At 32.7% G+C, this 27,882-nt stretch overlaps 13 protein-coding genes across 13 annotated transcripts; 6 read left to right on the top strand and 7 right to left on the bottom strand.

Moving 5' to 3' along the window:
• Nucleotides 1–35: 35 nt before the first annotated feature.
• On the top strand, nucleotides 36–1,139 carry HRT3 (SCF ubiquitin ligase complex subunit HRT3; the record flags this gene model as incomplete). Its single annotated transcript, XM_001646026.1, has 1 exon — nucleotides 36–1,139. The coding sequence occupies one exon, from the start codon at nucleotides 36–38 to the stop codon at nucleotides 1,137–1,139; it is 1,104 nt and encodes a 367-aa protein (XP_001646076.1).
• A 410-nt stretch (nucleotides 1,140–1,549) lies between these two features.
• Nucleotides 1,550–2,533, top strand: NYV1 (Nyv1p; the record flags this gene model as incomplete). The annotated part of the gene is made up of 2 exons (XM_001646025.1): nucleotides 1,550–1,565; nucleotides 1,794–2,533. 2 exons carry the CDS (start codon nucleotides 1,550–1,552, stop codon nucleotides 2,531–2,533), a joined length of 756 nt encoding a protein of 251 aa, XP_001646075.1.
• A 290-nt stretch (nucleotides 2,534–2,823) lies between these two features.
• DPB4 (DNA polymerase epsilon noncatalytic subunit) lies at nucleotides 2,824–3,441 on the bottom strand (the record flags this gene model as incomplete). Its single annotated transcript, XM_001646024.1, has 1 exon — nucleotides 2,824–3,441. The coding sequence occupies one exon, from the start codon at nucleotides 3,439–3,441 to the stop codon at nucleotides 2,824–2,826; it is 618 nt and encodes a 205-aa protein (XP_001646074.1).
• Nucleotides 3,442–4,160: 719 nt separating this feature from the next.
• Nucleotides 4,161–5,840, top strand: TRM1 (tRNA (guanine26-N2)-dimethyltransferase; the record flags this gene model as incomplete). The annotated part of the gene is made up of 1 exon (XM_001646023.1): nucleotides 4,161–5,840. One exon carries the CDS (start codon nucleotides 4,161–4,163, stop codon nucleotides 5,838–5,840), a length of 1,680 nt encoding a protein of 559 aa, XP_001646073.1.
• Nucleotides 5,841–9,210: 3,370 nt separating this feature from the next.
• On the bottom strand, nucleotides 9,211–11,142 carry VBA4 (Vba4p; the record flags this gene model as incomplete). The annotated part of the gene is made up of 1 exon (XM_001646022.1): nucleotides 9,211–11,142. One exon carries the CDS (start codon nucleotides 11,140–11,142, stop codon nucleotides 9,211–9,213), a length of 1,932 nt encoding a protein of 643 aa, XP_001646072.1.
• Nucleotides 11,143–11,836: 694 nt separating this feature from the next.
• Nucleotides 11,837–14,437, bottom strand: SUL2 (sulfate permease; the record flags this gene model as incomplete). The annotated part of the gene is made up of 1 exon (XM_001646021.1): nucleotides 11,837–14,437. One exon carries the CDS (start codon nucleotides 14,435–14,437, stop codon nucleotides 11,837–11,839), a length of 2,601 nt encoding a protein of 866 aa, XP_001646071.1.
• A 1,034-nt stretch (nucleotides 14,438–15,471) lies between these two features.
• Nucleotides 15,472–15,810, bottom strand: MRX14 (mitochondrial 54S ribosomal protein bL34m; the record flags this gene model as incomplete). The annotated part of the gene is made up of 1 exon (XM_001646020.1): nucleotides 15,472–15,810. The coding sequence occupies one exon, from the start codon at nucleotides 15,808–15,810 to the stop codon at nucleotides 15,472–15,474; it is 339 nt and encodes a 112-aa protein (XP_001646070.1).
• A 567-nt stretch (nucleotides 15,811–16,377) lies between these two features.
• On the top strand, nucleotides 16,378–17,298 carry PDS1 (securin; the record flags this gene model as incomplete). Its single annotated transcript, XM_001646019.1, has 1 exon — nucleotides 16,378–17,298. The coding sequence occupies one exon, from the start codon at nucleotides 16,378–16,380 to the stop codon at nucleotides 17,296–17,298; it is 921 nt and encodes a 306-aa protein (XP_001646069.1).
• A 57-nt stretch (nucleotides 17,299–17,355) lies between these two features.
• Nucleotides 17,356–18,600, bottom strand: XDJ1 (Xdj1p; the record flags this gene model as incomplete). Its single annotated transcript, XM_001646018.1, has 1 exon — nucleotides 17,356–18,600. The coding sequence occupies one exon, from the start codon at nucleotides 18,598–18,600 to the stop codon at nucleotides 17,356–17,358; it is 1,245 nt and encodes a 414-aa protein (XP_001646068.1).
• A 1,697-nt stretch (nucleotides 18,601–20,297) lies between these two features.
• On the top strand, nucleotides 20,298–21,776 carry Kpol_543p39 (uncharacterized protein; the record flags this gene model as incomplete). Its single annotated transcript, XM_001646017.1, has 1 exon — nucleotides 20,298–21,776. One exon carries the CDS (start codon nucleotides 20,298–20,300, stop codon nucleotides 21,774–21,776), a length of 1,479 nt encoding a protein of 492 aa, XP_001646067.1.
• Nucleotides 21,777–22,093: 317 nt separating this feature from the next.
• On the bottom strand, nucleotides 22,094–23,422 carry Kpol_543p38 (uncharacterized protein; the record flags this gene model as incomplete). Its single annotated transcript, XM_001646016.1, has 1 exon — nucleotides 22,094–23,422. One exon carries the CDS (start codon nucleotides 23,420–23,422, stop codon nucleotides 22,094–22,096), a length of 1,329 nt encoding a protein of 442 aa, XP_001646066.1.
• A 386-nt stretch (nucleotides 23,423–23,808) lies between these two features.
• On the bottom strand, nucleotides 23,809–25,545 carry GAA1 (GPI-anchor transamidase subunit GAA1; the record flags this gene model as incomplete). Its single annotated transcript, XM_001646015.1, has 1 exon — nucleotides 23,809–25,545. One exon carries the CDS (start codon nucleotides 25,543–25,545, stop codon nucleotides 23,809–23,811), a length of 1,737 nt encoding a protein of 578 aa, XP_001646065.1.
• A 383-nt stretch (nucleotides 25,546–25,928) lies between these two features.
• ARP6 (Arp6p) lies at nucleotides 25,929–27,212 on the top strand (the record flags this gene model as incomplete). Its single annotated transcript, XM_001646014.1, has 1 exon — nucleotides 25,929–27,212. The coding sequence occupies one exon, from the start codon at nucleotides 25,929–25,931 to the stop codon at nucleotides 27,210–27,212; it is 1,284 nt and encodes a 427-aa protein (XP_001646064.1).
• Nucleotides 27,213–27,882: the final 670 nt, after the last annotated feature.

The raw sequence follows: 27,882 nt of genomic DNA, 5'->3' as shown, positions 1-27,882 counted from the left end.
TTTGATGGATCGATTGACCATGTATTTAGAATAAGATGGAAACTTCTATTGAACATATCGAGGTAACGAATCGTGGAATAATCGATGATGAAGCTGAGAAGGCTATCGCCATTTGGGAAAAAGGTGTAGCCAAAGAAAAGGTTGGTTTAATGAATGATGCAATCAGGTACTACAGACAGGCATTAAAGATTCATGAAGGTGTTGAGAAGATATATAGGAAAAAATTGCAACAGGAATGGGAATTACAAAAAAAGTTATCACAGCTAAATTTAAATGAACTAGGACAGTCAAAGGATACCGATTCAGTTAGTGGTGAAACCACAGATCACCAAGGGTCTGTTGATGTACTTCCGTGTTGGATACTTGAGATGTTACCCAACGACTTATTACTTAAAGTTATAAAACAAGTTGTTTTGCAATCTGGCGAGTCATGGGTAAATTTATCATTAACTTGTTCAACTTTTAATAAGTTATGTTTCCACACAACTCTACCTTTCAATACATTTTCAAATTATATATATCCTGAACAGCACTATGATGAAAGCACCATGACAATTAATGGCATAAGTAATTTAAAAGCTTTAGAAGAGGAGATATGGAATAATGATACAAAGCAAATGCTAAAAGATAGACCATATATTAAATTCCAGGGTCTTTATATTAGTACGGTCAATATCTTGAGACATGGAGCCAATGTAGAAGGTTCATCCTCATTTTTAAATCCTATTCATATGATCACATATTACAGATATTTCCGTTTCTACCCAGACGGAAGCTGTTTACGATTATTAACCACAGATGAACCAACAAAGGTAGTCAACCATTTCCACAGAGAACTGCCACCGAAATATAGTGAAAGCTGTCGCTGGAGTCTAGGCTTCGACGATAATTTTGGACATCTAACAATTACAAGATCAAACGATAAATATTCGTTCATCGAAGAACTTAAAATTAAAAACCATAGTAACAGAAGACATCATATTTTCAAATGGTTTAGATCTGCAGTAATTGATAAAGAAGGAAATGTATCGGAATTGTCATTAAGAAATGAAAAAACTTTCTTCTTCTCAAGAGTTAAATCATACTCTGAAAAATTCATCCCTCCCACATACCAAAACAACAACGACACAACAGAATAGTGTCTTTTCCTCATCATTTATATATGTGATTATTTAATTAATTATTTATTTAAGTTTTGCATACTACAAATATAAAAATGAACAAGAATGATACTTGGTATATCATCATCCTTAACCTCTGTATTTAACCCAATTTTAAGTATCAATTAAATACAAAATAATATAAGACAATTCTTTTTAAACCTTTCTATCCACTATGGTTTTGTCTTAGCAAGTTTAAATTCTTGCAACGGGAATGTACTAATCACCCAACAGTATTTGATTTTTAACTATATAAACGAGACATCTTGATTTGAAAAAAAAAAATTACAGTTGTGAAATAAGGGCAACTATAAGAAGGTTAACATTTGGCTAACTAAGTAGATTATCAGGCCTATAACAGAGATAATTTGTAATTGTAGGAGCTAGTGATGAAACAGTTTAATGGTATGTTTTCTTTGGTTTATCAAGTTCTATAGAAAATGGAGGCATTTTTTTTTCCATTAATTTTTGATTAAAATTATGCTATTTTTATACATGGACAGTTTTTGATAATGGCTCTTCTAATATCAAGAATGTCATGATATGATTTTAAGAGTATTCAATGAAATTGTTTATACTAACTCTCTCTTTTTATGTATGATGAATCATTTTCTTAAATTATTATTTTTATAGTCTCTTATATTGAGGTGCTTCAGGATGGTAAAACTATATCTAGTTGTTATTATCAACATACGGGAGATATATCCTATGGGTCTATTTCTAACGAAGACTCTAGTGTAGCCAATGTAGTTGGTACTCCTGATATGTTTCACAAGCTTATTGGTGACTTGGTATTACCAAATATTGTTCATGTTGATGGAAATAAAGTGACGAAAATGTCAATTCAACTTATAGATGGATACGACTGTTATTATACTACAAGTGCACGGAATGACGATAATTATAAAGTATTTGTATGTTTTACAAGGATTGATGTACCCAAAATCCTACCTATACGATTATTGAGTGATTTAAAACAATTAACTGAGGGTGAAAATAGACTAGAGTTTGATACTGATGAAGAATTAAGTTTGAAGTGCGGTGAAATTATAGATGCATTTCGTCATGATTTGATCACATTTAGAAATAACAATATGGACCCATCTGTATCACAGTCTACAGATCAAGACCTTGATGATATAATTCAAATAATGAACGATAATATTGATAAGTTTTTACAAAGACAGGAGAGAATTTCATTGCTGGTCGATAAAACTTCTCAATTAAACGATAATAGCAATACATTCAAAAGGAAGACTGTGAAACTAAAAAATAAAATGTGGTGGCATAGAATGAAAAATATTACTTTGGTGGGATTCAGCATAATTTTATGCATCGCAATCGTTTTTATATTTTTTTTCGACCTTAACTGAATGAAAAATTCAATAAAACACGTATACATTCAAATGTCTAACAACTTTTAATTATATTCAATGAATTAGCTTATTGTGGAGGCTGTTCTGGTCATTTTTTATTATATTTTTTTAACCTATTATTATTATTATTATTATTATTATTATTATTATTATTATTATTATTATTATTATTATTATTATTATTATTATTATTATTATTATTATTATTTTTATTATTAATTAATTAATTAGTGATGTGTATATGATCATATATAACTTTGGTGTACTTAACTATATTTTTGGAAAAGTTATTTATCGTTTATATCATTATCCAATTTAAGCTTTTTAGCTTCTTGAGTTTCTACATTTTCTGGATTATCGACGTCAGCTGACTCACTAGCCTCTATAGCACTTTCCTTTGGCGTTTGATTATTCGCATCTTCCATTGGAATATCATTATCTTCATTATTTTCTTTATTAGTTTCATTTTCAGTAGAAACTTCTTGTTGTTTCTTCTTCTTCTTTCTTAAATGCTGAATTGACTGATAATCATCTAATTTTTCTCTAATTATTGATTTAAATCCAGAATATCCTATTTGATCAAGAGCATTTAGAACATCATCCACATTACAACTTTTCCTATCTTGTTCACGAGATAACTCCCTTGCAAACAATAACAAATGGTTTACAAAAACTGTCGCACTTCTTTGTAATGCTAAGCTTGCATCTTTATTAATCATCATTGTTTTCTTCTCTTCATTAGAATCATCGGAATTTATCACGCTATTCCCTGCTTCTTTAGCCAACCCGGCTACCACACTCTTTGGAAATAACAAGTCATGGATCGTTATATTTTCCTGTTCCTTCACATATGAAGTAGTTGGATAATTACCTTGAGCGTCCTTTCTCCAACCTTTTGGCGGCATTTCAGATTATTCTTTTTACGTGTGTGTTTTTACTTTAAGTATGCAGCTTTTCCCTGAAATTACTGTCACCAACTTTCAAACGACTTTCAATGAACTGAAAACCCCAGAATATAATCTTGTGCTTCTTAAACCATCCAAATAATAAAACCTCAAATTCAAAACTCAATCTTGAATACAAAATATATTCCCTGGTTAGATGTATCCAGATTTGGTGTCTTTTCAATTAAGTCCTGTTTATCGTTTCTTGCCTAGCCCAATCCCCAAAATTGCAATGTACCAAACCGTGAAACCAACTTGAAATACTACACAAACCTCGACGATAGGTATAACAGACCTTCCCATCTAATATAGTCTTCTAAATAGCAACTATTAGTGTATTGATGATAGTTTACTTATTTAAACTTCTGATGAACTGAACTTCTGGTCTTCAATTTTATTTCGATATCAACCGTGAATAATGATCAAATTTCGAAATTGAAATATTTGAAATATTCGATGAGCTTTAAAATGGACAAACTTGATCAGTTTCAGATACTTATAACGATGTCTCTTTAAATAGGTTTTAATTACATTTTTATCCCTTTGATACTAGCAATTTAGAACATTTGTAATTAGTGGGGGAGCTTTGTGTGCACATCTGAAAATATTGTTAGTTTTATAGCCGGTTTTCTTCTAATTTATCTTTAGGCAAAATTCTGAAATTACAGAGAAAAAGCAAAATGCTACAAGCAGTTGCATCAAAGATTAAATCGAAGATTTTTGATTCTGAGCCTAAACGCATTGAAATCAATCCAGATGACTATAATATAGTCAAGGAGGGTAAAGCTGAGATATTGTTTCCTAAGAAGGAAACAGTTTTTTACAATCCTGTACAACAATTTAATAGAGACTTAAGTGTGACTTGTATTAAAGCTTGGGATAATTTATATGGTCCTAAATCTTCTGGGAATGGCAAGAAATCGAAGAAAGCACAGAACAAACGCTCAATTGAAGAGGATGAAGATATAGCAAAGATTAGAAGATTGGCCGATGGTTCCAAACAAGAGATATCAACATCCAAGCATGCTCCATATCTTAAAATATTAGAGGCATTGTCTGCCACAGGTTTACGTGCCATTAGATATGCTCATGAAATTCCAAACGTTAAAGAAATTGTTGCCAACGATTTATTACCAGAGGCTGTTGATTCAATTAGAAGAAACGCCGAATATAATAAAGTTGAAAATATAGTGAAACCAAACATCGATGATGCAAACGTTTTGATGTATCGTAACAAGTCAACGAATACTCGTTACCACGTTATTGATTTGGATCCATATGGTACTGTTACTCCGTTTGTAGATGCAGCTCTTCAAACTATCGAGGATGATGGGTTAATGTTAGTTACATGTACCGATTTGTCTGTTTTGGCAGGTAACGGTTATCCAGAAAAATGTTTTGCATTATATGGTGGTGTCAATATGGTTTCTCACGAAGCTACTCATGAAAGTGCCTTGAGATTAGTCTTGAATTTATTGAGTCAATCTGCTGCTAAATATAAGAAAACAATCGAGCCATTGTTATCTTTAAGTATCGATTTCTACGTCCGGGTTTTCATTAAAGTTAAGACAAGCCCAATAAACGTTAAAAATTTACAATCAAATACTATGATAACATATCATTGCTCTCAGTGTGGTTCATACCATAACCAACATTTAGGTCGTATTCAAGAACGCTCTGGTAAAAATGGTAAACCATTTAAAAAGTATCTAGTAGCTCAAGGTCCTCCCGTAGATAGCAAATGTAAGTTTTGTAAAGGAACTTACCACTTAGCTGGTCCAATGTATGCTGGTGCATTACATAACAAAGAATTCTTAGATGAAGTTTTACGAATTAATAAAGTCGAACACGCCAATATGGGTGATGTATATGGAACTCGTAAGAGAATTGAAGGTATGGTGACTTTAGCTTCAAAGGAATTAGCTGATGCCCCATTCTATTTTAGTCCGAACAATATTTCATCTATTTTGAAATTGCAAGTACCACCATTAAAAAAAGTTGTAGCAGGCTTAGGCTCTCTTGGTTATAATTGTTCATTATCTCATGCACAACCATCCTCATTGAAGACCGATGCTCCTTGGGAGGCCATTTGGTATGTTATGAAAGAATGTGACGATAAAGAAGTCAACTTGGAAAAAATGAACCCTAATACTGCAGGTTATAAAATATTAAGTACATTTGATCAATGGATGCCAGAGGAAGAAGATGGAAGGGAACCAATGTTCAAAAAGTCCGACTTATCATTTAAAGAAAATGAACAAAGTGGTGCAGTTGAAAAACTAAGAAAGTTAAAAATAGTCAGATACCAAGAAAATCCAACTAAAAACTGGGGTCCAAAAGCTCGTCCAAATTCATCATAGACAATCTAATAGAGAAACAATTATTGTCATCATCAACTGCGTATCATCGATCTAGAATTCCAAGATTTTACGAGGAAATGTAACATTATTTGAAATACTAAAGATGAATGACTTAATAATTTCTAGTTCACTAGAATACAATAAATATTAATTGTTATATTAAAAATTCATAAGATATATAGAATGTAAACGAATATATGTAGAAATAGAACATCGTAGCCTGTGGAGAATCTATGCATTAAATGGCATACTATGTCTTCAGAGGATGTCGACTCTGGTAATGATAAATCAATAGTGATTTATTTCAATTTAATAATCTGGAGCCTTGTAGTGGTAAATAATAAATGGCCAACTTAGAATGGCGGTCAAAGTTGTACCCCAGCCAATTATAGTAGGAAAGACTCTCTTAGCTTCAGTGACAGCCCATGATTCACCAATGTGACCGGCAGCAGCGGCTTGGTTTGCAGTAGAAGCATATCTAACAGCTTGGACACGACCAACTCTAGCTGTAGTTCTGGCTAAAATTCTTGAAAACATATTAACTTATTTAAATATTATTACTTGATGTGAGGACAATACAGTATGTAGTGTTGTTGTTATTACAGCACCAAAAAATAAAAAGCTAAGAAATAACTAAAGACAGAATAGAGCAAAATTAGATATTGAATTGAAGAAAATTTCGATGAGAATAAAATAGAAAGTTGATAAATATCTATCTATTTATACCAAAAACCTTCATAGAGACATTTTGGCTAATTGGATAAAAATAATTCGAAATAGATTGATAGTTATAAATAATTCGAAAGGAATCACCTAGTAGACAGAAGAGAAGTTAAATTTATGTTACAATTGATTACATGAGTATGAATCCATTAGGGCAATGGTAATTTCTCCTTATTTTTACTATACAGCCAATATAATTTGCGTCACGAAATGGCAGTAACTTAGTAGAGAAGAGTACTAGAAAACTGTATCAGAAATATTTTGAACCAAGAAAGTAATCAACATTGAATACATCGACAGTATAAAACAAAAGTCGTATCTATCTATAATATTGATTTTAAATACGATAAAATACGAAAGCAGCATTTGATATGACAGCATTACCCCATGATTAAACGATGCAAAAGAAACCATCCTACATCGTGAATACAAAGGATTGGATGAAACGGAATATGAATTACAATAAACGTAGTACTGTAGAGTCAATTCTTAAAACAAAACAAAAAATGCAGAATAAGAATTTTGTCAACGTATAAATTTCAATTAATACTAGCCCTGAGAAACCTCAATTGGGTAAGACAAAAACCAGACACATATCCCAAAATATAGAGAAGTTAACTAAAAACGAAGCTCTCTAATGAATAGTGTTACAATACCTAACATTTGTCAAGTGACAGAATATTGTACAGTAACAACTTTTAGGACGGAAGTTACGAGAAGATAAATCGATACAGGCAGCCAGAGCAGTTTTATCTGAATATTCATCAATTACAGAATGAACGACAGCCAACAGGTAATTTGAGTAACAAATTGATTTAGTTAAGTCAAGTCAAGAGTCCAGTCAATACGATCGATGCCATACGAGAGGATTCCACTAACATTAATGTATCGTATTGCAACTGTTTGAAGAAAAGATTGAATGAAATATATAGGATAAGTTCACTCAATTCAATTAGTATATAGTAGTAAAACAAGCTGAACCAAAAAAAATAATACAATTTCAAAAGCAATCCCTAGAGAGAGAATAAAGTGAGCATTCTAACAAGTAACTATATACCTTGTCTCGTAAGAAAAGAAGAGCTCATTGGTTTACAGTTAATCTAGTAGTGGCAGAAAATATTTTAATTACAATTGCTACTTATGTTATCATCATAGTTTAACTTAACGACAATTAATTAATAGGGCATTAAAGCCTGTCAAATTAAAAAATGAAAACAGGTAAGCAAAGGGTAGAGAGAACAGTTACTGAAGGTAGACTTCACAATTATCAATTCATTCGTTATAATTATATGTTGTGACATGCTATTACATTGGTGGTATTCACAAATATCAAGAGGAATTTGACTGAACAAACCGTTTTAGTCGGAGGATGGACAATAGCCCCATCTCATAGGCCAATTTTATAACCTCAAAAAGAACTGTTGTATCACTCTAATAGGTTTATGTTCCCAAAATAAAAAAGTTCTTCTGATCCCTTGTCCTACTTTTTCTCATTAGCTAGCTAGGAGATAAAAATCAAAACCTAAACTTTGCAGCAATACAAGGTAACAAGTGCAAATGCAAATGAAAATGCAAATTCAAACTAAAATAGAATAGATCCTTAACCAAGTTCTTATTTCGAAGGCTATTTGTCCATATTTTTCGAAAGGATGCTACCAGTTATTCTGATCCGTTGTCCAAATTGGTCAACGTCTAAAATTTTCTGTATTTTAAGCATTCCCTTGAAGTTATTCGGTTCTGGACAGTCTCTTAAAGGTAACATCCTCCAGAGAAGAGAGAGTATGTAGGTATTATTATTAGTATTTATTATCATTTTGTCTTCGAATCGAGTTAAGTAGAACTTTCTTGTCAAGAGCTCTAATGTTTAAGAAGAACAATGGGTACTACAGTTTTTACCCTTCTATCTGTATCTTTTCCTGGTTATTTTATTTTGAGAGGGGCCTGATAGAAGCTAACGAAACGGTAACAAGCTTATCTTTGTATAGTTAGTGCTGTATGTCTTGTTTAAGAACAGGAAGTTGAGGTCGAACCATCCCACCTCCACTAATGAGCAAATAAGAAACTGACAAAAAAAAGTGCCATTACAGGGAGTTTATCGGTTTGAAGATGTTTTGGAATTGGGTATCTCAATAGTGGAAAATATCGTGATATCTGAGATGAGATGAGATAAAGGCTACTTTCTCAATATTTAAAAGTATATATATATTTGTAGAGATTTGTTATGTACAGCTTTATTCGTTTTTATAGCCTTCCTATCTATGTATTATCGAATGGACCAGAACTTGGGTCTCTTGAAATTAGATCTATAAAAATGATGATTGCACTGTGCTTTGGATAGGCAGTGCTATGTTCTTATTGATCTTGATAGTACAGACAAAAAAAAAGTAAACTAAATTGAAAGCAAACAGTTGGTCTTAGATCTGAGCAAGGTCTATTTTTTTAGCTTGTCAGAGAGGTAATGAGATTTCAGCTCAGCAGAAATCAAAATTGACTTTGTTTTTTCTTGTAGTACAGTATTTCAGTCATGCGAATCAAGAATGTTTATTATTATCATTATAATTCAATACATACTATACAAAATATTACGATTATTATTAGTATTTTAACCTTTAACTTTACTATTGTTTAAGTGAGAGTTTCAGTCTCTTTATTCTTCATTTTCATTATCTCTATCTAGGGTATTGTGTAACCTATGTTCTTTAATGATGGCCATCGAAAATGTTGCTGCAATTGTACATAATAGACAGAAAATGAAAACGTTCTTACATGCAAAATGATAACAATCTATTAGAGTTTGCTTTATGAAACTGGGGGAGGAATTTTGAACCCATTCTGTAGATTGAGAGGCTTTGTCGATTATCCTCATCAATTCGTCCTCAGAATGTTCAGGTGACTTGAATTTAAGCACTTTACTTTTCAGCAGATTATCTAATGATTCTCTAAATATTGCCCCTCCGATAGACACACCTAGAGTACAACCAGTTGATCTAAATGCATATGAGATAGATGTGGTGACAGCTTGATGGTTATGAGGAACTGCTGCAATCATTGCTAATAATGCTACTGTGATCAAAACCGAAGCGCCTAAACCAGGAATAAACATTAATGTATATTGTTTAAAGACAGATATATCAGGTTGAATCCAAACTATCTGTAGACATCCAATACTGGCTAAAACACAAAATGAAATAACAAACCAATAATATTTACCTGTCTTTTTCATGTAATATCCAGCACCTAATGAACCAAATGCTGTACTGAAAAAATTTGGAATTATCCTTTTACCAATATCTGTTGGTTTCATATTTAGTACACCTGCAAAATAAATGGGCAAATAATAACTAACAGTCATCAATGCCATCATACAGAACCAATTACTCAAACTGGAACCCAAAACACTTCTATCTTTTAAAAACCTTAAGGGTAGAATAGGATCTTTTGCAATTTTGAGCTCTGTGTAACCAAATATTAATGCACCAATTACAGTTACTACACATAAACCGATAAACTTATGTGAAGTATAAGGAATCTCCTTCCCTCCCAATGATGCAGTAATCATGAATGAAAATAGGAACAGCACTAATGTCGTGGCCCCAATCCAATCTACGGCAGACAATCGTACTTTAATCGTAGAGAAGTAATTGCCATCAACTTGTAATCCTCTTCCTTTGCTTTCCTTAGGCAGACGTAAAAATAATATGATTAGAATAGTGCTAAAGAATGCTATAGGCAATTGAATCAAAAATGACATTCTCCAACCAACAGAGCGATCACTGAACCATCCACCAACAACACCACCAAGAGCAGTACCCAGGCCAAAATAAAAATTACAAATCCCTTGATATAATGCTCTATTTCTTAGAGGTACAATATCACTTGTTGTAATGCTACTCATCGAGGTAATACCTCCACCTCCAATGCCGGCAATAAATCTTCCAGCAACCAGCCACTCAAATGAAGGACTTAACCCACAAATCAAAGAACCTACAAAAAAGGTGATATTACAGAATATCAACACAACTTTTCTACCAAATATATCTGATATCTTACCATAAATTGGCTGAAAGGTAGCACTTGATAGTAGATATGCAGTTGCGACCCATGATATCCTGGGAAGTTCATTAAATTCTGAGGCAATGTGAGCTAATAAAGTGGATACAATAGTATTATCCAACGCTGCAAGAAATATACCCAAATACATTGATAACATAATTATTTTCAATCTTGCAGTAGAAAGTTCAGTTCCCTTAGAACTGATTCTTCTCGACTCTATTGCTCCATAATGTCCAGAACGAGTTTCTTCATATTCTTGTTCACCCTCTTCAATCTCAGCAGCAATGAATCCCGGCAATTCAGTAGAAGGATCTTGTAACAGTTCATCTCTTATAGGTAGCAAAACACTATTTTCATCATCTTCTTTAGTCAACTGTGAAGTTTCTGCCAAAGTTTGAACAAATGATTCAGTCCCATCAAATTCAGGAGGATCAGGAACCATTGGTTCCTGATCCTCCTGAACCTGTTTAACTTTAGCCTTGGTAAAATTGCGAAGCTTCTTGCGCTGTTTATCTTTCTTACCCATACTAAGGTATATAATATATATCTATAATAATGGATCGAATAGTACTTCTTCGTCTTCTTCTTCTTGTTAACTATAAATCCCAGCTGCCTTAAATTTCAAATTTATTCCTCACCTTCTTACTATTCACCCAATGGTCTTCCACGATTTTATCTCTCAAACCGACCATAGAGTCCAACAATTCATCAATGATGCCAAAGTGTTAAAACAAAGTTAAATATATTCAATTCGAAATCGAATTAACTCGTAACTATCTAAAAATGGATTCTTACCTCTTCCGATAATGCTGTTACTTTAGAACTTTATTTCCCTTTCTGATTGAATCAGATATCGGAGAGGAGAACAACCTGCAGCATAAGTGGAACCATTTCTTTTATTCATGATATCTTAATAAGACGTCATAGTTTAGCTTTATGATGAGATTGAGTGATACACAAGAGGATAGTGCCTTATATGCATTGGTATTCAATGTAGTTTAGATTATTTATAAGTTAGTATTCTTTTAATAAAATATTATAGATAGATAGAAATATATAAACATGTGTGTCTGAGGAAAATTTGATAAATAGTTAAATATTATTGTATGTTTGATGAGGAATATGAAGGATACGGTATGCTTCTTTAATTACAGAAGGAGAGTATTATGCAATATGTGTGTGTTTTGTTTTGTTTTATTTTATGTTTGATTAATTATTAGTTAAATGTTCCATTTTGAAAAATCTGGTATTTCGATATGAAAAAATGGGAAGTTGGTACCAGTACCTGCATGTATATAATATGATGAATTTTGATTTGGTTCTTCTACCGTGGTCATTGGATTATTTTCCAGATCTTCAGTTTTAACTACATGGTAGCTTGTATGTCCAATTATTATTGATTCATCACTATATTCTTTATTTACTGTACCAAATCCTAAGTTGACTAATCCCTTTTTCACCCATGGCGATAGTATCCCACTAAAATGGAATTCTACTTGTCTATCTGCATACTTGTTGATTGCTCTTCTCAAGTCCAGTAACGATTGTAATGCTGTTGAATCGGTTTGTGCAACTTGTGAAAAATCTAGACATATAATCTTCAAAATTGGTCTAGTATCAACAACTTTATTATCAAAGGTTGTTGGCTCATCGTCTTTATTTTTATTTTTTCTCCAATTAATTATATTCTTTAAAAACTTTGGCGGTTTCCAATCACCAGGATCATTCCATGGCCTATCTGATTTTTTTATATGTGTCATTAATTGGCCTGGCCTTGTAAGTTCTTTTACTTTATCATATAAAGTTTCATAGTTTCTTGAACAATTAATATATGTAAAGCTTTCAGTCAATCTATAGACTATTACACCATCAGGTGGAGGTGTAACTTCCACGTTAGGGTTCATTTCCTTTGTGTATGCATGATCGTAAGGAATCCACTTAATATGATACTTGAGCTGTGACTCAGACGATTTAGATGATAGATAACTTAGTTCTCCCTTCTCAGGATTCATAAGAACTGTTGAATATTGGACAGAAGTCTCTGCCTTCTCAACTAGATAATCAGAATCAACAATTTCAGGATTCACTATTTCTGCAATTTTAACATATCCTAAAAATTTACCTGCAGGGAATGCAACTTTGAATAATAGTATTGCAGCAGACCAACACATTGTAAAATATATACCATCTTCAATAGATGCAAAAACTGTGATAAAAACTGTTGTGATAAAACAAATAAAGTCCAATGGGTTCATTTTCCAAAAACTCCAAGTAGTCTTATAAGATGCAACTAAATCTGAGACGGCATGAATAATGACAGCAGATAAAGTAGCCTTTGGAATATAGAAAAAAGCACCAGTTAAACAATATAATGCTAATAAGACACAAGACCCAGTAAATATACCAGATAATGGAGTCTTGACATTACATTTCGCCTTCAAAGCAGATCTTGAGAATGAACCTGTCACTGGGTATGAATTAAAGAATGTCCCAATTAAATTAGAAATGCCAATGGCAATTAATTCTTGATCCGGAACAACTTTATAATCGTTAACTCTACCAAACGACTTTGCAATGGCAATATGTTCTAATAATAATACAATGATAGAAGATGGCAGTTCTGGGGCAACTTTTGCAAGCAGACCATTTGGAGGAGTGAACACCCCAACTTCTTGTAGACCTGAAGGAACGGTACCTAAAATAGAAATTGGTCTTTCACTTTTTGATTTCCCCCTAGTAACTGACCAAGAGATAGATGTCATTACAATTATAATAATACCACTTCTCATTGCATTACCATAGAAATAGAAAGCTTTAATATATTTTTTATATTTGGAATTAGGATAGTATCTATCGACCAATTTTGGTCCCATTGACGAGAACCACCATTTCCAAAAATACAGAATAACCAAAGGTATCAAACCGAAAATTGCATCTATTTTTGTATCTGGCAAATGTTTTAAAGTGTTAATAATGACCTTATATGTTGCTTCTCTAGTGTTTACTTCACTAGCATAACCCATTAAAGCAGGGACCTGACCTGAAATAATGTTTAATGCGGAACCAGTCATGAAACCTGTCACTGCATTTAAAGAGATCAGTTCAACTAAGAAACCTAAACGCAGTAATCCTACACCAGCAGAGATGATACCACATAATAAAGCCAACGTAGTTGCAATCAATGGAGCAGTTATATAAGTTTTCTGTTCCTCAGTTAAACTAGAATTGACATGCTGTATAACTTTTGCAGTCTGCAGAGACATGACAGCGACAGGGCCAATACAGACATCTTTTGAAGTTGCGAACAAAGAATACGTGTAAGCACCTACGAAAGAAGAATATAATCCATATTGTGGGGGTAGAGTTGCAATTTGGGCATATGACATTGATTGTGGAACTAAGACACAACCTATAGTAATACCAGCGATTAAATCTGATATAAGCCATTTATAATTATAAAAAGGTAACCACTTGATAATTGGGAATATTGAGATCAAGTAATTGCCGAATGATTTAAAAGTTAGATAATGTCTTATAGAGTGGTTATAGTACTCTTTTAAAGTGACAGTTTCTTCTATATATCTTGGAACATTTTCCGAAGAATTTAGGAATGATTCCCTTGTCAATTCATTTGAATCATCAGTATAACCCAAGTCTTTTTCGAAAACAAATTTAGAATCTTTTGTTAACCCGTCTCCTGCATTCCCTAAATCATCGTTACCACTACTATCACCAACATCAGAATTGCCCTGCTCCTCTACCGTTTTGTATTGATTATATTCTAATTCCAAATCTTCCAAATCGTCTAAATCGAAACTCATTGTTAAGAATGGGTTTGCAATTAATTTTATAATTAGTATATTAGCAATACAATACAATCCAATCCAATCCAAGACTTATAAATTAAAGGATGTTTGTTTCAAGAAAGTTAAGAGACCCAATTTACATCAGTCTGCAACAATTCCAATCACATTATTACTGAATTCCTGAATTCCTGTCATTTATATATATACGAGTTGAATCAAAATTCAACGACTAGTCAAGATATATAACTGTTTCATCAATATCCTGAATAATTATGATCAAGACAGAATCATACAATATGTGAACCGCATTACGACGACTATAACCACCACCACCACCACAACGACGACGACGACGACCACCACCACAGTGTCGTGTCAATGCCAAGTAGATTACCCATTCTGGCCAGCATGATATATACCAAATGAAACCAAATACCCATACTTAACAGGTTCCCACAGTTGTGGGCAAGTTGACGTCGTTCGGGGACAAAATCTGAGTCAGGTTGAAGCAAGACAACGTGAACGCACTCAAACTTGTTAAGTATGAGTAAATGCACAAATATCCCATTGATGTATCGACTACGTATGTGATATATTAATAGTATCCTCGTTCAGGAGTCACTGATCATGAATATGAATCAGTTGTGTTAGATATTGTTTTTTTTCTATTAAAGAATAAAGAAACGACTTTGTTTGGTGTATTTAAACTATCTATCTGTTTAATTATTTACATGATCACAAGCTAGATTGGTTTCAACTTGTTGGAAAGGGGTTATTGGGATCTATCTATATATATATATATATAATCCCTCCCTGATGCTTATATATACATGCCCTTGTTTAGTATTGGCATTTTGGGATGAGTTCAATAATTTCTCCTTGTGTAGTATTTTGGAATCCTGTGAAGAGAAAGAGAATATAGTTGTTTGCCTTATCTTGTCTTGTTTTATTTTGTTTTTTTCTTAATGTGATGGTATAAATATATTTATATATATTTACCGTTTTCTGATCTTATTCGAATATGATGTATCTTGTTAACGAGGTGGAAACTAGTGAGATAAATACCATCTACCTTTAGCCTTTCTTCTTTCCAATATTTTTGAACCACTTCTGCTTCTAGCTCTTGCTAAGAAACCAAACTTTCTTTTACGTTTTAAAGTACTTGGTTGGTAAGTATTACCTCTTGATTTCCATCTTCTTTGTAATCCCAACAAACCAGTAATTGCACTACCAAAAGTGTTGGTAGCTGTTCCTGGGAACAGGCCAACTGAATTCAAACCTGCGAATGGACGAAATATCGAACTTGATATACTTCTGTTCATACCACTTGTTAGACTAGTCATGATAGTTCCAGTTGGAACAGCATTTAGACGTTTCACCAAAAACATCGATAATTTGAAATTTCTTGCTTTTGTCCTGGGGTTAACGTAAATATCACAAAACAAAAATTGGGTATTGCAATACTCCTTGATCACAAATCAGATAATTGACCAGATCTGCTGTCTCTAGGATATCTAGACCCTATTCAATACTCTTGAATCTAGCTTTAGTTGCAGTGCTTTTATATATCATCCATGCTAAAAATTTTGGCTTCGAGAGGTCCCCTCTTGTCATATGTACTATGTTCGTATTATGTGATACAATATTTATTTATATATTTAGATCCAACTTTAAATACAAACAACAAACATTAAAAGAAGCCAAACCAAGGTGGTTTATAAATACACACAGACACACAGATACATAGATAAAGCTGGTCACCGGTAGACTTGGGTATCAAATAATCGAGAATAAGTCACCAAGGAGTCTTGGGTTTTCAGAAAAGTTCCTCGAAGTTTGGTTAACGAGATTCTCTCTTTCTCTCATTCTCTGTTTATTAATCTATAATTACAAAAGTGTATATCAATTGAGGTTAACGATTTGGGATAATTAATTATACAAATATTACGATAGCGATGGATCAGAATAAGGAAAATAATATATTTCGTCATGCCATGTTGAAAGACATGCCACAGACTCCTAACAACCTATTGAAAAGGACACATTCAAAATTGAAAACAGGAATTGCTAAGGACATACAGGGAGGTAATGTAATAAATACTTCACCACAGAAAAGACTTCCCTTGGCTTCGAAGGATAATAATAGATCTAATAGTTTTTTGAACAATTCGAATGTGAATTTGAATTTCAATATTAATAATAATAATAATAATAATAATAACAACATCAACAACAATAATATTAAGAAACAACATATATTCCAACAGAATAAATCAGGAATTTTGGCAGATGATAGGAAATTGAAAAAATACGGATCTGTCTTGGGCTATAATGCTTTACCAAAAGTTAAAAGTTTAGTATTAAAGGATATATCTGATAATGAAGATGACGATGACGATTTGCTGAGCTTAAAATTACGCGATTCTATGAATAAAAAAAGTATAAATACTAATAAAAGTAATTCAGGAATTGGGTTATTAAGTGGTGGAAATTTACAACAACTTATAAGAGATGCAAATGAAGATGTCAGGGAAATAGAACACAAATCAAATGCTTTTCCAGATAAAGAATATATACCAGATGACCACTTACCATTTGATGAGAACGATATTGCTAAACTTAAAACATTCAACTCTCCATTTAAGTTGGAACAATCTAATAGCGATGATGAAGAAGATAGTTCAGAATTGTTATTACTAGCAAATACAAGTGATGACGAAGGAACACATAATGATAAAATTACTACCAATAAAAACTTAAGCATAAATAATAAACCAAATAGCAAAGATGTCATACCCGCTGACATCCTGGATATCGAGCCATCATATGGTGAGGGATTGGATTCAAACGATTTAGAAGATCTACTCGATCTGTAAATTAAAAATAATATATAAATCTAAGTAATTTAATATTTACAGGTAATGCATACATAATTACATTTGTGCACAAGAAGGATTTGTATCATGTTCGGTTTGCTCTTCTCCTTCTTCTTGAGGTAGTGATTTAACAATTTCAAATGTTGAAATATACTCCGAATTAATGGGATCAACGATATTATTACGTTTAGTCTTTTCATTTGGTAAAATGTTTCGTATTTTAATAATATCATTTTTTTCATTAATCCAATTATCTGGTGGAAATTCGATCTCTAAAATTACATATAGATTACCAAATGATGCACCATATTTATCCATTGGCCATCCTTCATTTTTAACTTCCAAAATATCACCTGGGCGTATTACTTTACCCTTTGGTGTAGACAAATACAGATCTCTATCATCGAAAGTTTTAACAATAAATTTGTTTTCAAAGCCTGTAATTGCTTCTGCCAAGGATATATGAGTATGGTTAATCAAATGGTTACCATATCTTTCCAAATCATTGTTTGAATCGATGATTTCATTAATTTCAAAGATTAAATCACCTGCATTTTTTTTACCCAATTCTTCATCAGCTTCACCTTTTAATATAATATTATCACCATTTGAAGAACCTCTCGGTATCGAAACCACAATTGGATCATCTATTTTAATCAAACATTTACCATTACAATCTTTACAAAAATTTTTTGGTGAATTTGGTTTCTTATAATATTTCCCATTACCTTTACAATAGGAACATAAAACATTTTGAGTAGTATAGAAGCCTGGAGCTAACTGAACTTTCATATTTTTATAACCTTGACCATTACATTTTTGACATTCAATTTCTGGAGGTACATAAGGCTTTCCATCTTTTTTAGTTCTCCAACCTAGACCATTACAAGTCTTACAAATTCTATTTCTACTATTATTAAATTTTATCGTTTTACCATTGTAAAGTTCACTTGTTTTCAATGATAACTCTACTTTAATATCTTTTGATCTTGATCTATAACGGCTATTATAGTTTCCATCATGATTATTTGCAAAATCTGATTCGAAATAAGGTTCAAAATTCTTCTTATTGTCGTATTCATTTCTTTTATCTTCGTCACTTAAAGTTTGGTACGCAGCAGTAATATCTTTGAATTTGATTTCATTGATTAATTTCTGTCCCTCATCGATTGACTTATCAGGATGGTATTGCAATGCCAATTTCCTATAAGTTTTTTTAATTTCTTCGTGGGTAGCATCTTCAGCAACACCTAAAATTTCATAGTAGTCTCTATCTTCAGAACTCCCATCAGTATCACTCATACCTGAATTTATTTTAAAGCTAAAAGTTAAAAGTTAAACTGAATAAAAAAATATCAGACTGAGTTATACATAATGGTATAGTTCATATGAACTACATTATAATAAGATCGAAACAGTTGCAATTAGATCAAGGACAAGATAAGAGTGATGTGCAATTTTTAAATCCTATAGATGGATGATAGATTGATAGATAACTTCAAAGTCCATTCGAAATGATTTGAAAAAAGTATCCATCCATTCATTAGCTAATTTTCATCTGAAAAATTGGCATGGTAGGGATAGACAGAGAGACAAACAGTCATATGCCAGTGCTTAGTACAATTGCAATTAATGAATGAGATATTCCTTGAAATACCATTATTGTTATTGTTATTGTCATCACCATCAATCATCAATCATTAATCATTACTGTCACCACTATAAGTTGCTCGATTCATGTTTCGAACATACATATCTATCTATCTATCTATCTATCCAGTATGGTTCGAAGTTAAAAGTTAAAGCGTAATATGGGGACAATATTATGGTAGAGCAATTGCTAGTCTGTCGTCTTCCCAAATCGTATTCAGTTACTTGTACAGAATCTCTCAGTGTAGAGTTCCCCTATTATAGTGTAATGTGTGGATGTAGCATTAGTGTGTCTCGTTTCGTTCCGTTCCGTTCTCATATCGCATCGCTAGCACATATAAAAACACACAAACACAACTCCGATCCAGTCGCATATACACGTCCGAAACACGTGACCGGACTTTAATGGCCGACCACAATTTCCACACAAAGGGAAAAACCAACCCACTGTCCATATTTCTGGTTAGCGACAAGAGGACACACCACCACAGACAAAGAGATGTGTGGTCTATACGCACTAGGTATATATCTCTTGTCGGTTACTACTATTGCCACTGCCATAAATACAAGTGTGTACCCCTAATTTCTGGAGAGATGAGCTGAGATGAGATGAGCTGAGCTGAGTTAAGCTCTTTCTTCTCAGGGAAAAAACAAACACACAAACTAACATCTCTAATTTTAATCTACAGCCACTAGCACAAAAATATTATCACCAACCCTTTAATTGTTTTTAGAAATTGGGGAACTTAAAGGATTTTTTGTAATTCATTTTATTTCATTTCATTTTATTATTGGTTTGTTTGGTTTGGTTTGGTCTCTGGTATTATCTTAGTTTTATTACTATCGTTGTTGGTGTTCACTCACTCTTGTTTTTTTTTTCTCTCCTGGTCTTTTTTTTTCCCCTTCTCCCTTTCTCATTCGTACTACACTGCGCTTCTGCGTTGGAGGTCATGGGACGTGACTGTTCAGCTCAGCTCAGCTCAGCTCAGAACGGTTGGGAGTTATAATATTCTAGTTGGGACTGGATCCCAGAATTTGTCTGTCTGCTCTTAGTAAACATCCACTCTGGATTGACCGATGACATAACTGAAATAGAACTCTCTTTTTTTTTCTTATCTTGTTTAACAATTTTTCATTTTTTAATGGAATGAAAATTGGAATTTCGTTTGGTAACACTCACCGATGAGCAATTTATTCACACCAGTAGAATATATATATTTATTTATATATATTTACATATATGCATACAGGACGATTTAGTTAGTATTGCTTTTATCACGTAGATCTGCAGAAATAACAAGTTATAAACCAGCTAAAGCAAACCTATTCTAAGAGTTAAGCTTTTGACAATGTCTTTTGTTCCTGCTGAAAAATTATCAGTAAATGATCTGAACCAACATGCTGTACATGCTGATTACGCCGTGAGAGGCTCTATCCCAATGAGGGCTGAACAGTTACATGCTCAAATTATAAATGATCCAGGCTCTTTACCATTCGATAAGATCATTACTGCTAATATTGGAAATCCACAGCAAGTGGGCCAAAAACCTTTGACTTTTATAAGACAAGTACTATCCATCTTAGAGTATCCAAATATACTGAATGATCCTGAATTATTAGAAAAACTTGTCCAATTGGGTGTTTACCAAAGAGATGTTATTGAACGTGCGAGAAAAATGTTAGATTCAATCGGTGGATCTGTGGGTGCCTACTCTGCTTCACAAGGTGTATTAGGATTTAGACAAACTGTTGCAGATTTTATCAATAAAAGAGATGGTTGTAAACAGTTGGCAAGCCCAAATGATATTTTTTTAACTGGTGGTGCTTCTTCAGCAGTACACTATTTATTATCAATATTATGCAGTGGTCCTGAATTTGGTGTTTTAATCCCTATCCCACAATATCCTTTGTATACAGCTACTTTGACTTTAAGTAATTCAACTGCAATCCCTTATTATCTAAAAGAACATACTAGTTGGTCCACAAATACAAAAGAAATTGAAATTAATATAAAGGAATCAATGGCAAACGGTGTTAAACCAGTTGCAATCGTTATAATTAACCCTGGAAATCCAACTGGTGCTATTTTATCAGAATCAGACTTAGCTGATATTATCAGAATATCGGCTAAATATGGTATAGCTATTATTGCAGATGAAGTTTACCAAGAAAATATATTCCCAGGTTTTGAATTCCATTCAATGAGAAAAGTTTTATTAAATTTGCAATCAGAATTCCCTGGTACCTATGATAATGTACAGTTAGCCTCTCTACATTCAACATCAAAGGGTTTTATCGGGGAATGTGGTCAAAGAGGTGGTTACATGGAATTAATAGGGTTCAAAGATGAAGTTATCGCTATCGTGTTGAAATTAGCCTCCATATCTATTTGTTCCGTTGTTACAGGCCAAGCATTAATGGATTTAGTAACATGTCCACCTCAGCCTGGTGATGCTTCTTACAAGTTGGATCAAGAAGAAAGAAATAAAATAAAACAAGATTTAATGTTTAGAGCAGATAGATTATACGGATTATTCACATCATTAGAAGGTGTAGAATGCCAAAGACCACAGGGTGCTATGTACCTTTTCCCAAAATTAATATTGCCAGATAAAGCTATAGAGAAAGCCTTACAATTAGAAATACCACCAGATGAATACTATTGTAGGGAACTTCTAGATGCAACTGGTATATGTACTGTACCGGGATCTGGATTTGGTCAAGATCCAGGTACTTATCACTTGAGAACTACCTTTTTAGTCCCTGGAACTGAATGGATAGAAAGATGGAGAGAATTCCACCAACAATTTTATGAGAGATTTAGTTAGGATTCTTAGAATCGCATTTAGTAGCATTGCATTGCACTTCTTTGTTTTACATCAAAAAATAATATTATTTTGTCCGTGCATTAGATTAAATAAAATAACACAACTAGATATTATTAAAAGAGTTAAATAGACCTTTTATGGATTAAATTACACTGCATGTCCCTTTAACATACATAAAAAATGTTCTGTTAGATCCTCTATAAAATTTTTAACACATTTTGAACATAATTCAAAAAAAAAAAAAAAAAAATAAAAATAAATATTCAAAATTTGCAACTCACAGGACCAACAACCCTCCCTTCCCAATTGTAATATCATTACTCAAAGTTTGTACTTCCTTCAATGAAGGTATCATCATATTCTAAAAATGTGTCATCTCCATTTTCCATATTGCTAGATTTATTCTTGCTTGTGGTTAAAATTTCATCTTGAGCATAAACCAAACCCTTATTGGTTGACGTTTTGTAACTGTTTTGAATAGGCAAACTATTAATTATTTCAGTTCGTTTCGATTCAAATGTTGTTGCCGAGCATTCCATTTCATCTAAGAACAACTCACTTGGAACGCCTCTTGCGGTCGTAATACTTTTTTTATTATAATAATATGATCCAAGCTTTAGACACATATTCCAGTCTTTCAAACATTTGTCTTTATTTTCATTTAATAAACATTTTAGCCTTGAAAGACCAATGCTATAGAAACTAGATGGTTCAATAGTACCAATCCCTAGTGAAATTTCATACTTTTCAGCTATACGTTTACATATGGCTAACATATCTCTTCTCTCAATTGTTGTTGTATCAATGTATATAGGAATACGCGGCAAATCTAATAACAGCATTCCTATTTCTGATGCTAACGTTTTAAATTTTGTATTTTTTAGTGGATATATCCATACAAATCGAGATCTATAATCTCTAATATAAATGATATGGGAGTATCTATTCTGTATCTTTTCGTTCTCAAATGGCTCAAATATATCCAATTGAACTCTTTCTAATGGTAGATATTTTTCGTAAATATTCATATGAACTGTCTTCTCCAAATTTGGAATTACCTTATCAGGATTACAATGGGAACAAAAGTCAAGTACCATTTTTATGTAATCTCTGCTTAAATTTGAGTAAATAGCTTTAAGTCTTTTATGTATTCCCTGGTATCCCAAGTGACGATTCAAGATATGTGTGCTAATGATATAGTCATATCTTAGATCAGGCTCATAGACTATTTTATTTTCTCTAGTAAGATCAATAACAGTTCCTTTTTTTGTTAATTTATATCGCCTTTTCAAATATAAACACTTTGCATTAGCATTAATCCGACTCCATCTAGTCTTTTCGGATAATGTATCGACATCTAAAAGGTCATCTCTGATCAATTCATAAACTGTTTGAGATAACGTACCAATAATTGAATCCAAATATTCTTTTGCAGCACCTCTCCCAAACTCCAGAAACGGTACACTATAGCTTGAATCTATATACTCATATAAAGTAGCCCCAACTTTAGGATAATCAAAAACAACTTTCCCATATCTGTTGACCTCTTTGAATTCACTTATTGGCGCTAAGGTGTCGTCAATAACTTGATTGCTGCTTGGAACGGAAATTGATCTATCCTCATCGATTATAATAGATTCCACCATCAAAACTTTTCGATCACTAATCAAACAAAATGGTCTAACTATTATTAATATACGACCGGGAATCAATTTAAAATAAACCACAAATTAATTCACACCAATTGCAATTAGGTTGTTCAAATTAAATAAAAGATATCACCAATTATTAACAGGTTCTACCTTTCAATCAATACTAAACAAAGGTTGGTTGATATACTTTATACTTAAATTGATATTATGATAAAGTGAAATTCTATTTGAAGGTTAAAAGAGCATCACGTGACTGAAGTTGTAGCTACGTCATTGTAATATCTAAACAAGCAACAAACAAGGTTGCTGTGAAACTAAGTCTAAGATATTTATAGATATCTACACATGAATAGTACATATAATATGATCTATATTTGTCATTATAAATGCTTTTTAGAGTTTGGTTCTGTTTGTACTTGTTCTACTTTTAATGCTGAAATCGCGACTAATATCCAGGATGGAAACCAACCGATGCAGAAAATGAACCAAGTCCAAGATCCTAGCTTATTCCAGGCATCTACTAAACCGTATATTGCTTCTATACCATCTAATTTTGATTCCACTATGGTGATAAATAACCAAAATGCTATGAAAGGGTTTGAAATTGCTAGAAGAATACTATTTCTTGTTTTTAATCTTAAATTATCTGTATTATTAAGCATCACTAATGTCATAGGGTATGCAAATAAGCCCATTCCGAATGCCAATGGGAAATTTACCACTAGCAATGATGTCATAACCAGACTTAGGTACATGAATGAAATTGTCTTTAATCTGTATGCTAGTGGTTCAGAAATACTTAAATTTTTTGGTGCTGCTAATGGAATAGTTGAAATAACAACATTACCTAGTAATAATAATAATGGTTGAGGATAATAAGTAAAACTATTTCCTAAGAAGAAACAGACAATTACTGAAACAGCCCAAAAAATAAATGATAATAGGTTATAATAGGAAGAATCTACCATGGAGACATATTGGTTATTAACAAAAGAATCGATGGAAGCTACGGCAAATGAAATTGATAGGACAACTGCTGCTGGTAAATAACTACCAATGGAGACAAAATATCTTGGTGCCAACAAGAAGTAGAAAAAGAAAGATTGATGAAACTTTTCCAATAGATTGTTAATAGATCTGAACATTGCTTCCGCTACACGACCGAAAGTTGTAACATCATGATTAGTATCACCACGAGCCTTTAATGTAAGCGCTTGTATTCTCCAACCACTAAATGCTTCATTACCATATACTTCTCTTACACCGGTTAGGGCCAAATTCTTGGTACCTAACGAGATCATTTTTAATCTTGACCAGTAATCACCATTACCCATTTCATCAGGAGTCAAACCATGTAAACTTACTTTCAAACCTTCATGCTCAGCAATTGATATAGCGATATTAACTAGATCCAGGTTCGGCAAAACACCATTATAACCGTTATAATGGACTTCTATATATTCAAAATAATCACTTACACCAGGATAATCCAATACAACAGCTGCTTCAATCGAACCACCAGTTAAATCCAAAGATGTATGATATGCTTCTACCCAAGATCTTAAGGCTTCCCTTGGGTTTTCACTAAATACAACAATAATATTCTTTGACCAAACGGGCCAACGTGAAAGAAATCTTGCCAATGAAACACCCAATGCAGCTCCACTGACATTAAATTCATCTTCAGCATTATACCAAGGAACTGCTAGAACCATTGACTCAGTACCATCACCTCTTGGTGCATTGAACACCCCATAAAGGGAATCACCGTATTCTTGATTCTTATAAACGGAAGTTTTCAAACCAAATTCTTCTAACCAGGAAGACATAATCGCATTTCTCTCAATTGAGGAATGAGAGCTCAATACTTCAATCTCTTTACGATAACCTCTTAGAATATTCCATTCTGTTTCTCTAAAATAACTGTAAGCTTGAGAAGGCATTAAAGCATTTTCTGATATATAGGTACGTCTAAACTGTCCATCCATTGGTAAATATAGCATCAGCATTACACTAACACTAACCAATAGCATCGAAAGTTTAGGCAATGCTGCCAAAAATTTCGGTAGCAAACCTGCATCAATCAATCGTCTCTGTAAGTTCTCTAAAATCGACATTTCAATCCTATTCTGACTACAATTATAGTTCTCAGTATATTAGAAAAGATTTATTCCCTGATATATTTGACCAGATATAGAACTATAAGAAAGCTAAACTCCCACAATTCGAATATAAATCAAACTAATAGATAACCAATAGACCTCACTGCCCCATATATTGATCCACTTTCCTATTGTAAAGTTATCTTTAATTGCCTTCTTTTGTTGTAGTTGTTGTTATATACTTTGTTAATTAATTATTCGCGATGATGAATATATAAATTAAAGTCGATGTGATATAATAAGAATGGGACATCTACTATAGAATAATAATAAATGTTCGACATATTGGTCAGGATAACATTTTGGATCCAAGAGTAGTTAACGGGGGTATTTATATTATGGAACAGAATCCAATTGTTATTGATAATGGTTCTTACGAGGTTAAGTTTGGATATTCCGATGCTAAAGTTCCTAATAGAGCTTTAAATGCCTTAGCCAAGGATAAATATGGTGCATGGTATCTTTCAAATCAGATGAATAATATTAAGGATATATCTTCAGTGACCATAAGAAGACCCCATGAGTTAGGCCAGTTGGTTTCGTGGGAGTTGGAAGGTACCGTTTGGGACTACTGTTTCTTCAATCCAGATGAGTTTCCAAATTTTAATTTAAAAGAGACTAAAGGCCATCATTTGGTTGTAAGTGAAACTTGTATGACATTACCAGAGTTAAGTGCAAATATGGACCAAGTGATGTTTGAAGAGTATGAATTTGAGAGTCTCTTCAAGTCTCCTGTGGCAGGTTTTGTACCGTTTTTGAATTTACAAGACAATATGAAGATGATATGTGGTAAAGGTGATGATGTAATGGGAGATTTAATTTCTAATATGGATTCGCAAAATATTAAGAATCCATATAGTGATTTCAACTTAGTCATCGATTCTGGGTTCAATTGTACATGGATTATTCCTATTATCAAAGGGGTGCCTTACTACAAAGCAGTTAAGAAGATGGAGATGGGTGGTAGATTTTTAAATGGGCTATTCAAAGAAACAATATCATACAGACATTATGATGTTACTGATGAAACAATTCTTGTTAATAATATCAAGGAAAAATGTTTGTTTATGAGTCCGACTTCCTATATGGATAGTTTTAAGAATAAAGATCGATATTCTGTTGATTATGTTCTACCAGATTTCCAAACTAGTTTTATTGGTTATGTCAAGGATAAGAAAAGTAATAGTCAGTTACCAGAAAATTCTCAAGTTATTACATTGACAGATGAATTATTCTCTGTACCTGAAACCATCTTCCATCCGGAGATGGCCAAGTTGTTGAAACCTGGTATTGTCGAAACCATCTTGGAAAGTTTATCTATTGTTCCAGAAACCATCAGACCATTGTTAGTGAATAATATCGTATGTGTAGGTGGTAATTTCAACATGCCTAACTTCGGCTCTAGATTGGCAACAGAATTACAACGTCAATTACCTACCGACTGGGTCTGTAATATTTATATTCCAGAAAAAGATTGTGAATTACAAGGTTGGAAATCAATGTCACAATTTGCACAAAATACCGATATCTACAAAAAGGCAAGAATATCAAGAGAAGAATACTATGAACATGGTACCGATTGGACTACAAAAAAGAGATTTGGTTATCAAAATTGGATTTGATTAATTTTATCAATTGATGCCACATCAAAAAATTCATTTCCAAAAATAAATGGATGGACATTTACAAGAAAAGCTATTCTAAACAGGGGAATCGGTATTCCATTCTCAAATAAACCTTCATGATAAACCATCGTAATCATCCAGATTCTTCAAAGATTTATACTGTTCGCCATTTTTATCATTTGAAATCTCATCACCTTTTGGTCTCTTTTGCACACGTTATTTTTCTTATTATGAGGAAATGGCTACCGTAGCAAGAAAATATATATTGATATGAAAAAATAACGTAATATAACAAGAACTAGATGGTTATAACAGTAGTTAATCCAGAGTTTGTTTATGAAGGTTGCAGATAATTATACTTTGATGAATATATTTGTCATCTGAAGCTGTTTCTTATAAGTGTTTCACTGTTTGTTCTATTTTTTTCCATCCAAGAAATTTTATTTTTAGGTGGAGCAAAGACAAAATAATACTTCAACCACGATCTAAGTGAGGACTAGATAACGTATTACTAGAAGGAAAAAAGAACAATAAAGACACTATTCCTGTTCAATTGAAAAAAAGTTATTGACGGTATTATATTTTTGGAAGATATATTGTGAGTTTCGTGGACTTTAGGTGGACCTTTTCCTCTTTTTTAACCAAATTTTTTATTTCGTTCTTCTGT

This window comes from Vanderwaltozyma polyspora, genomic scaffold (genome assembly GCF_000150035.1).
Source record: "Vanderwaltozyma polyspora DSM 70294 KpolScaffold543 genomic scaffold, whole genome shotgun sequence".
Taxonomy (NCBI): Eukaryota; Fungi; Ascomycota; class Saccharomycetes; order Saccharomycetales; family Saccharomycetaceae; genus Vanderwaltozyma; species Vanderwaltozyma polyspora.
This window is presented reverse-complemented; position numbering and strand designations above follow the sequence as displayed.